The sequence below is a fragment of the Hypanus sabinus genome, unplaced genomic scaffold (genome assembly GCF_030144855.1).
Source record: "Hypanus sabinus isolate sHypSab1 unplaced genomic scaffold, sHypSab1.hap1 scaffold_1476, whole genome shotgun sequence".
Lineage (NCBI taxonomy): Eukaryota > Metazoa > Chordata > Chondrichthyes > Myliobatiformes > Dasyatidae > Hypanus > Hypanus sabinus.
The window spans coordinates 49,580-60,879 of record NW_026779550.1 but is presented as its reverse complement, the minus strand read 5'-3'; the positions used below and the strand labels follow the sequence as shown (position 1 = coordinate 60,879).

General features: G+C 51.0%; 1 protein-coding gene across 4 annotated transcripts in view; it reads right to left on the bottom strand.

Moving 5' to 3' along the window:
* Positions 1–983: 983 nt before the first annotated feature.
* Positions 984–11,300, bottom strand: part of LOC132387007 (oxidized low-density lipoprotein receptor 1-like) — a 30,567-nt gene continuing 20,250 nt past the window's right edge. For all 4 annotated transcript variants that reach the window (XM_059959362.1, XM_059959364.1, XM_059959363.1 and 1 more), the window contains 4 exons: positions 10,869–11,240; positions 4,045–4,193; positions 2,500–2,561; positions 984–1,685 (listed from right to left, as the gene is read on the bottom strand). In XM_059959362.1, the coding sequence (XP_059815345.1) occupies positions 1,490–1,685; positions 2,500–2,561; positions 4,045–4,193; positions 10,869–11,240 (779 nt within the window). In that variant the 3' untranslated portion in view covers positions 984–1,489. The remainder of the gene's footprint in view (positions 1,686–2,499; positions 2,562–4,044; positions 4,194–10,868; positions 11,241–11,300) is intronic.

Here is an 11,300-nt window from a genome sequence, read left to right as displayed (position 1 = left end):
TAAATTCCGTTGACTTTAATGTAGTCCTTATTATCTCTCGTCAGCCGCGGATGCCATATGAGAACTTCTCTATCTCTGGGGTATATCTATCCTGCGCCTTGTGAACTGTTCCTCGAAACTCTACCCAACACTGCTATGCCGTGGTCGCCCCCAGTAACCTCCTCCAATCCCCCTGGGCAAGCTCCTCTCTCATGCGTCTGTCATTCCCTTCATTCCATTGCGCGAGAAAAATAAAAAGCGTAAAAGTAAAAAGTAAGATTGGACTGAAGTGAAGCGAAGAAAATTCAAGTGTAACGAGAGAAAGATAACATGATTTTAAAAGCACAATGAGTGTTAAGTCACTTTGTCTGAATGCCCGTATTTTTCCAAATAAGTTCGGTGAACGTGTGGCACAAATCACTACAAAAGGGAATGATATAGTGGTCGTTATAGAGACGTGGTTGCAGGGTGCAGAGGATTGGGAATTTAATATCCAAGGATATCAGGCAATATTGAAAGATAAGCAGGAATGTCAAGGAGGTGGATTGGCGTTCGTAATTAAGGTCGAGATTAGACCGACACTGAGAGACAATATACGCTAAGACCTAGAGAGCAGAATGCTGAATCCATCTGGTTACACATAGCTCATTCATTCAAACACGGAGAAGGTGCCATGTTCCCGACTGAACATCCAGCTTTCCCCGAAGTGTGGTTCGCTGTCACTTTCCCTTGAAGGTTCAGACTGCTAATTATTGCCTGTCAGCAATCGTCCCCTCCACCGAGAACATGTTCAAGAAGAAATGCCTCGGGAAGACCACATTCATCACGGAGGAAATGCCGGTGAAATTCCCCGGACTCCCGCCGGGAAATACCCTGTGTTCATCGAAACCATCGGGGAAGGGTACAGGCGTCTTAAAACTCAACCATTTACGAACAGTTGCTTCCCCTCCGTCATCAGATTGCGAACGCTCCCTGAACACTTAAACACTCCATCGGTATTCAACTGTATGCAGTATTTATTAATTTTCCAAATTTATGTTAATTTTACAACTTTTCACCGTGCTGAGCTCACGTTGAAGTTGTACAAGGCGTCACTGAGGCCGCTTTTGGAGGGCGGTGTTCAGTTCCGGTCGCCCTCATGGAGGAAAGATGTCACTGAGCTGGAAAGAGTGTCTGCGGGAGAATTCCGAGGATGTTGCCGGGACTCGAGCGTCTGAGATATGGAGAGAAGACAAGAAGGATGTGTCTATATTCGTTGGAGCGTGGGTATGAAGCCAGGAGGGGCACAGATAGGGTGAATGTGCACAGTCTTTTTTCCCCTTGGTTGAGAGTGTGTATAGAGAACGGTGAGAGGAGAGGCAGAGACTGGGGTTCGGTCGGGAGAGGAGGGGTGGAAAGGGAATGATTTAGAGAGATGAAGGGTAAAAAGAGAAAAAAAAACAGTAGAAAGGGGGAGATGTAGAAATGGTTTGAGAGTGGGGCAGATTGAATGGCGAGAAGTGAGGTGCAGTCAGTTGATTGAACTCGGCCCCACGGGCTGTTGACAGAAACCTTTGATCTCTTCAGGAATATCCGTGTCTAAATGTGCCGACTTCTCGCAGATGAATCTGTGTTTCCATTTGCAATTATAACTCCCGTACGAGCCGCAGTTACTGCAGCTGGTCGACCCATAGGATATCTTGTACAGAAGATCAGAGGCCACATTTCTATCAAAGAGGGTTAGACAATTTCAATAGAGACACAACAGTAGACAACCGGAGACGTCGCCAAACTAATAGCTCTGATCTGCGTTCTCCCCACAGCCCCCTGTCAGCCTCGGAACTAATCCCATGATACCGCGCTCTCCCCACAGCCCCCTGTCAGCCTCGGAACTAATCCCATGATACCGCGCTCTGCCCACAGTCCCCTGTCAGCCTCGGAACTAATCCCATGATACCGCGCTCTCCCCACAGCCCCCTGTCAGCCTCGGAACTAATCCCATGATACCGCGCTCTCCCCACAGCCCCCTGTCAGCCTCGGAACTAATCCCATGATACCGCGCTCTCCCCACAGCCCCCTGTCAGCCTCGGAACTAATCCCATGATACCGCGCTCTCCCCACAGCGCCCTGTCAGCCTCGGAACTAATCCCATGATACCGCGCTCTCCCCACAGCCCACAGTCAGCCTCGGAACTAATCCCATGATACCGCGCTCTCCCCACAGCTCCAGGTCCATGGCCGAACGAATCTCATTATACCGCGCTCCGCTAAAATCCCGAATAATCTCCCAAATTAATCCCACTTCCTCACCCTCTCGGGACAACACTCTGTCAGTCAACAAACTAATCCCGCGGTTCCACTCTCAAAACAACACCGAGCCTTTGTCCAAGCTGATCTCACTGACTCCCTCTCTGCCCATAGATCTGTGTCAGAACTCAAACTAATCCCACTGCCCGACTCTATCCACACGACCTCGTTTCATTCTCCAAACTAACCCACTGTCCCAATCCAACACCACAGACCGGCAACAGTACAAACTCACCTGTTTGCGCATTTTCCGATCCAGTATGATACAGATTGATAGACAGCATTAGAAACAAAATTCTGTGAAATGAAATCATTTCAGATAATGTTTAGAAACAGACTCTCTCATTGCATATCCATGTGAAGGGACGGAACAGAGAGGGAAACACCCATTGACTGAGCTCGGGAGTGTGGAGGGAGATTCACTCTGTGTTTGACCCCGGGAGTGTGTGATGGGATGGTGTGGAGGAAGATTAACTCTGTGTCAGACCACGGGAGTGTGTGATGGGATGGTGTGGAGGGGATACACTCTGTGACTGACCCCGGGAGTGTGTGATGGGACGGTGTGGAGTCAGCGTCACTCTGTGTCTGAACCCGGGAGTGTGTGATGGGACGGTGTGGAGGGAGATTCACTCTGTGTCTGATCCCGGGAGTGTGTGATGGGCGGTGTAGAGGGAGATTCACTCTGTGTCTGACCCCGGGAGTGTGTGATGGGACGGTGTGGAGTGAGATTCACTCTCTGTCTGACCCCGGGAGTGTGTGATGGGACGGTGTGGAGTCAGCGTCACTCTGTGTCTGAAACCGGGAGTGTGTGATGGGACGGTGTGGAGGGAGATTCACTCTCTGTCTGACCCCGGGAGTGTGTGATGGGACGGTGTGGAGGGAGATTCACTCTCTGTCTGAACCCGGGAGTGTGTGATGGGACGGTGTGGAGGGAGATTCACTCTGTGTCTGAACCCGGGGGTGTGTGATGGGACGGTCTGGAGGGACATTCACTGTGTCTGACCCCGGAAGTGTGTGATGGGACGGTCCGGAGGGAGATTCACTCTGTGTCCGACCCCGGGAGTGTGTGATGGGACGGTGTGGAGGGAGATTCTCTCTGTGTCTGACCCCGGGAGTGTGTGATGGGGCGGTGTGGAGGGAGATTCACTCTCTGTCTGACCCCGGGAGTGTGTGATGGGACGGTGTGGAGGGAGATTCACTCTCTGTCTGACCCCGGGAGTGTGTGATGGGACGGTGTGGAGGGAGATTCACTCTGTGTCTGAACCCGGGGGTGTGTGATGGGACGGTCTGGAGGGACATTCACTATGTCTGACCCCGGAAGTGTGTGATGGGACGGTCCGGAGGGAGATTCACTCTGTGTCCGACCCCGGGAGTGTGTGATGGGACGGTGTGGAGGGAGATTCTCTCTGTGTCTGACCCCGGGAGTGTGTGATGGGGCGGTGTGGAGGGAGATTCACTCTGTGTCTGACCCCGGGATTGTGTGATGAGACGGTGTGGAGGGAGATTCACTCTGTGTCTGCCACCGGGAGTGTGTGATGGGACGGTGCGGAGGGAGATTCTCTCTGTGTTTGACCCCGGGAGTGTGTGATGAGACGCTGTGGAGGGAGATTCACTCTGTGTCTGACCCCGGGAGTGTGCGCCGGGACATTGTGGAAGGATCTTCCCAGGAGTGTGGGGGGTGGGGCGGTGGCCGGATTAGGATTGTGTGGGCGGAGAATCACTGTTTGTCTCATCCCGGGATCTCCTGATTACTGATATCTCTTCTCAGGGCAAGACATACCTTTTCCTTGTTTGAATTTATTTCGAGGAGCCCTGAATCAAATTCTGAACAATGTTGCCTCGCTCCATCATAAGTATTTGCGATCTTGGATATGAAATAACACCGGTCTTCATTTTTGATCCAGATTTGCGGACACGTTTGTTCTGCAACTAAGAAAAAAGGAACCATATATCTCCCTCCATAATTCCCGTCGCATCAACTGGGATCAGTAAAAAGTTAGCCTCCCTCCACACCGTCCCATCTCTCCCTCCCTCCGCACCGTCCCATCTCTCACTCCCTCCGCACCGTCCCATCACACACCAACGGGGTCTGACACAGAGTGAATCTCCCTCTACACCGTCCCATCTTACACTCTCGGTGTCAGACACAGAGTGAATCTCCCTCTACACCGTCCCATCAAAAACTGCCGAGCTCAGACACAGTGTGACGCTCCCTCCACACCGTCCCATCACACAACCCCGTGGTCAGACACACAGTGAATCTCCCTCCACACCGTCCATCACACACTCACGGGACCAGGCATAAAGTGAACCTCCCTCCACACCGTCCTATCAGACATACCGTGGGTCAGACACAGAGTGAATCTCCCTCCACACCGTCTGATCACAAATTCCCTGGGTCAGACACAGAGAGAATCTCCCTCTACACGGACAAATCACACACTCCCGGGGTCAGACACAGAGTCAAGCTCCCTCCACACCGTCCCATCACACTCTCCCGAGGCCAGAAACAGAATGTATCTCCCTCCACATCGTCCCATCACAGACGCCGCGGTCAGACACAGAATGAATCTCCCTCCACACCGTTCCAGCAAACACTCCCAGGGTCAGACACAGAGTGAATCTCCCGCCACACCGTTTCGTCACACACCCCCGGGGTCGATGTGAATCTCCCTCCACATCATTCAATCACATTCTTGATTGGATCAGACGCGGAGCGAAGCTCACTCCGCCCAGTCACGTCACTCATTCTAGCAGTCAAACATAGAGCAAAACCTGCTTCTTCCGAGCTATCACAGAATGTCTATCGCAGAGAGAAGGTCCTGATGCATCATCTCTTCACAAAGTCAGGGTCAGAATCAAAGTGATGTAATACAGTACCGACCAGCCGAATCTCACAATCCCGGCATCAGACACTAGGTGTCGCGGTTTGCACAACGTCCCCTCACACTTTCCAGGGTCAGGTACAGAACGATGCTCCCATGGATTCTCCACCTTCCAGTAATTCCCTCCCCTTCCGTACTAGCATCCCAGTTTCACTCTTCCTCCTCCTCCAGCACCCTGTCACCTCCACCATGCTTCTACCTACTACAACTACCCATGGAGCTTTCCTCTTACCTTCGTTAGAACCACAGACCACAACAGCACAATGCAGGCCCTTCAGCCCTCCATGCTGTGCCGTCCCATATAAATCTTAAAAACATGTACTAAACCCACACTACCCAGTAACACTCCATTATTCTTTCAAATATGTGCCTGTCCAAAAGACTTTTAAATGCCCCTAATGTTTTAGCCTCCACCACCATCGCTGGCAAGTCATTCCAGCCGCTCACAAACCCTCTGACTAAAAAGTCATAACCCTGTGGTTTCCAATAAACTTCCCTCCCTTACTGTTTACATATGCCCTCTGTTGTTTGCTGTTGGTGCCCTACAAAACAGGTACTGTCTATCCTCCCTATCTATGCCTCTCATAATTCTGAACACCTCTATCAAGTCCCGTCTCATTCTTCTACGCTCCAAACAGAAAATTCCCAGCTCTGTTAACCTTGCTTCATACGACTTGATCTCCACATCAGGCAACATCCATAGGGGAGGCTTCCTTACCTTTCCTGCCTATCCACTAGCTGCTACCCATAACCCACAGCTTCATTTTTCCCTTCACTGGCTTTTCACCTAGCACCTACCATCCTTAACCTTCCCACCCTTCCCCCACGTTCTCTATAGTGCCCCTGCCCTACCCCTCAGTCCTGAGGAAGGGTCACGAGCATAAAACATTGACTGTTCCTTTCCACGGAAGCTGCCCGACCTGCTAAGTTCATCAAGCATGTTGTTTGTGTTGCCTTGACCGCATCATGTGCAGAGTACTTTGTGTTTAATTTCCCTCCATACCATTCTATAACACACTCCCGGGCTCAGACACTAGATGTCGCTCATTCCACACGGCCCAATCACATTTTCCAGGGTCAAACACAGAGTGAAAATCTCTCCGCACTGTCCCATCACACACTACCGGGGTCAGACACAGAGTGAATCTCCCTCCACACCGCCTGATCACACACTCCCGTGGTCAGACACAGAGTGAATCTCCCTCCACAAAGTCCTATCACTCACTCCCTGGTTCAGACACAGAGGAATTCTCCCTCCACACCGTGCCATCACACACTCCCGGGGTCAGTCACAGAGTGAAACACCCTCTACACCGTCCCATCTCACACATAGCCGGGGACGCTGTGAAACTCCCTCCACATAGTTCTGTCACATTCTTTTGAGATCAGACGTGGAGTGAAGCCCACTCCGCACAGTCACGTCACTCATTCAGGTAGTCAAACGGAGAGCAAAAGCCGCTTCTTCCGAGCTATCACAGAGATGTCAAACGCAGAGAGAAGGTCCTGATCCATCATCTCTTCACACAGTCAGGGTCAGAGGCAAAGTAATGTAATACAGTACCCGACCTGCTGCATTACACAGTCCCGGCATCAGACAGTAGGTGTCGCTGTTTTGCACATCGTCGCTTCTCACTTTCCAGTGTCAGACACAGAACGAAGCTCCCTTGAACTTTCCAGCTTCCAGTAATTCCTTCCCCCTACCTGCCCACATCCCAGTTTTAATCACTGGAATTTAGAAGATAAGGGGGGATCTTATTGAAACATATAAAATTCGAAAGGAATTGGATAGGCTAAATGCTGGAAGGTTGTGTCCGACGTTGGGGAAGTCCGGAACAAGGTGTCACAGTTCTAGTCTAAAGGGGAAGCCTTTTAGGAAAAGGAAACACATATGAGGAAAAACTTCTTCAGACAGAGAGTGGTGAATCTGTGGAATTCTCTGCCACAAGAAACAGTTGAGGCCGGTTCATTGGCTATATTTATGAGGAAGTTAGATATGACCCTTTTGGCTAAAGGGATCGGGGGTATGGAGAGAAAGCAGGTACAGGGTTCTGAGTTGGATGATCAGCCATGACCATACTGAATGGCGGTGCAGGCTCGAAAGGCCGAATAGCCTACTCCTTCACCTATTTTCTGTGTTTCTTTGTTCCCTCCTCCTCCAGCTCCCTATCAGTTCCCTCATGGTACCGCTTCCTTCGACTATCTATCGTGCTTTTCTATTACATTCCTTAGAACCATTGAACACCACAGCACAATGCAGGCACCTCAGCCCTCCATGTTGTGCCAACCAATGTAATCTTTGCAAAATGTACTAAACCCACGCTACCCTATAACCTTCCATGTTTCTTTCATTAATGTGCTTGTCAAAGAGGCTCTAAAATACCCTGAATGTTTTAGCCTATTGGCGCTCTGGGAAACAGGTACTGACTCTCCATCCTATCTATGCCTCTCTTAATCTTGTAGAGCTCTATCAAGTCCCCTCTCAGTCTTCTACGCTCCAAAGAAAAAAGTCCCAGCTCTGCTAACCTTGCTTCATATGACTTGATCTCCAAACCCGGCAGCATCCATAGGGGAGCTTTCTTTACCTTCCCTGCTACCCATAACTCTCACCTTGATCTTCCCTCTTACCGGTTTCTCATCCAGCACCTACCATACTTATCCTTCCCACCTTTCTCCCATGTTCTCGATAGTGCCCCTGCTCCCACCGCTCAGTCCTGACGAAGGGTCGCAGCCATAAAACGTTGACTGTTCCTTTCCACGGAATCCTCCCGACCTGCTGAGTGCATCAATCGTGATGTGCGTGTTGCTTTACCCGCAGCATGTGCAGAATATTTTGTGTTTAAGCTCCCTCCACTTCGTCCTATAACACACTCCCGGGCTCGGAAATCAGATGTCGGTCATTCCACATGGTCCCATCACATTGTCCAGGATCAAACAGAGTGAAATTCCCTCCACACTGTCCCGTCGCACACTCCTTGGTTCAGACACAGAGTGAATCTTCCTCCACACCGTCCCATCACACACTCCCCTGGTCAGACACAGAGTGAATCTCCCTCCACACCATCCCTTCACACACTCCCGGGGTCAGACACAGAGTGAATCTCCCTCCACACCATCCCATCACACACTCCCGGGGTCAGAGACAGAGTGAGCCTCCCTCCACACCGTCCCATCACACACTCCCGGGTCAGTCACAGAGTGAATCTCCCTCCACACCATCCCATCACAAATTCCCGGGGTCAGACGCAGAGTGAATATCCCTCCGTACCGTCCCATCACACACTCCCGGGGTCAGTCACAGAGTGAATCTCCCTCCGCACCGTCCCATCACACACACCAGGGGTCAGACACAGAGTGAATCTCCCCCCACACCGTCCCATCACACATACCAGAGGTCAGACACAGAGTGAAACTCCCTCCACACCGTCCCATCACACACTCCCGGGGTCAGACATAGAGTGAAACTCCCTGCACACCGTCCCATCACCCACACCCGGGGTAGATATGAAACACCCTCCACATCGTCCTGTCACATTCCTTTGGGATCAGACGTGGAGCGAAGCTCACTCCGCCAGTGACGTCACTCATTCTAGCAGTCAAACATAGAGCAAAACCCGCTTGTCCCGAGCTATCACCGAGACGTCAATCGCAGAGAGAGTGTCCTGATGCATCATCTCTTCACACAGTCAGGGTCAGACGCAAAGTGATGCAATACAGTTCCCGTCCTGTCGAATCACGCATTCCCGGCATCAGACAGTAGGTGTCGCTGGTTGCACACCGTCCCTACACACTATCCAGTGTCAGACACAGATGGAAGCTGCCTTGAATTCTCCAACTTCGAGTAATTCCCTCCAGCTCCCTTCCTCTTCCCACTTTCACTCTTCCTCCTCCTCCAGCTCACTCTCACCTCCCTCATGGTTTTTCCTTCTTCCACTACATATAATGTTTTTCCCTTACATTCCTTCGAACAATAAAACACAAGTGGCACAATCCTTTAAAAAAATTACTAAAGCCACACTACACCATTACCCTCCATTTTTCTTTCAACCCCGTGCCTGTCCAAGAGGCTCGTAAATGTCCCTAAAGTTTTAGCCTCCACCACCATCCTTGGCAAGTCATTCCAGGCGCTCACAACCGTCTATGTAAAAACCTTACCCCTGATATCTCCCCTAAACTTCCCTCCCTGACGTTTTACATATGCCGCCTGGTGTTTGCTATTGGTGCCCTGCAAAACAGGTACTGACTATCCACCCTATCAATGCCTCTCATAATCTTGTAGACCATATCGTCCCCTCTCATTCTTCTACGTTCCAAATAGAAAAGTCCCAGCTCTGCTAACCTTGATTCATACGACTTGATCTCCACATCAGGCAACATCCATAGGGGAAGCTTCTTTACCTTTCCTGCCTATCCCCTCGCTGCTTCCCATTACACTCATCTTGATCTCAACCCTCACTTGTTTTTCACCAAGCACCGACCATCGTTAACCTTCCCAAACTTCCCCCATGTTCTCTATAGAGTCCCTGGCCCACCCCTCAGTCCTGGCGAAGGGTCACAGCTATAACACGTTGACTGTTCCTTTCCACGGAAGCTGCCCGACCTGTTAAATTCATCAATCGTATTGTGTGTGTTGCTTTGACCGCAACATCTGCAGAGTACTTTGTGTTTAAGCTTCTTACACACCGCCCCATCACACACTCCCGGGCTCAGATACTAGATGTATCTGCCTCCACACCGTCCCATCACACACTCCCGGGGTCAGATACTAGATGTATCTGCCTCCACACCGTCCCATCACAAACTCACGAGATCAGACACAGAGTGAATCTCCCTCCACACCATCCCATCACAAACTCACGAGATCAGACACAGAGTGAATCTCCCTCCACACCATCCCATCACACACTCCCGGGTTAGACACAGAGTGAATCTCCCTCCACACCGTCCCGTCACAAACTCACGAGATCAGACACAGAGTGAATCTCCCTCCACACCGTCCCATCACACACTCCCGGTATCAGATATACAGAGAAACCCCCTCCACACCGTCCCATCACACACTCCCGGGGTCAGGCGCAGAGTAAATTTCGGTCCACAACGTCACAATTCACATCCCGGGGTCAGGCACAGAGTGAATCTCTCTCCACACAGTCCCACCACACACTCCCGGGCTCAGATACTATATGTATCTGCCTCCACACCGTCCCGTCACAAACTCACGAGATCAGACACAGAGTGAATCTCCCTCCACACCATCCCATCACACACTCCCGGGGTCAGGCGCAGAGTAAATTTCGGTCCACAACGTCACATCACACATCCCGGGGTCAGGCACAGAGTGAATCTCCCTCCACACAGTCCCATCACACACTCCCGGTATCAGATATACAGAGAAACCCCCTCCACACCGTCCCATCACACACTCCCAGGGTCAGACACACAGCGAAACTCCCTCCACACCGTTCCATAACGCACTCTCCGGGTCAGAGACAGAGTGAATCTTCCTCCACACCGTCCGATCACACACTCCCGGGGTCAGAGACAGAGTGAAACTCCCTCCACACCGTCCCATCACACACTCCCGGTGTCAGACACAGAGTGAATCTCCCTCCACACTGTCCCATCGCATACTCCCGGGGTAAGTGATGCAGTGAAACTCTCCACATCTTCCATTCTCACCCCCTGTTATATGGAGCAGTTGAAACGGAGGATGTCGTCTCACCTGTTCTCCTAATAAGGTATTGGCAAATCTGAGCTTTGTTTTCGGTGATGTTTCTGTACTTCATTTCGAGCTGATTGAACTGATAACGGAGATCGTTGTGCGTTCGATTCAGCTCCGAGAGATCCGAGTTGAGGACGGAAATGTTGTTTTCGAGGATAGTCAGGTTGTTGTTCATGGCGGAAAGACTATTCAGGCAGGTTCTCTGAGAGAGATCCAGGAGGGAGTTCTCGGATGTCCTGGATTCAAGGGTTGTGTTCAACTCATGGACATGCTGTTGATATTGGCGCTGGGTCCTGTTCATCTCCTGATGTTGTTCCCAAAGTCTCCGGTAGTTTCGGTCGGCGGTGATCAGAGACTGTCGAGTCTGCGATACTGAGAGGGATAGTAAAGTATGTGTCAGTGACACGGTATGAGGTGTGTCGGTGTCAGATG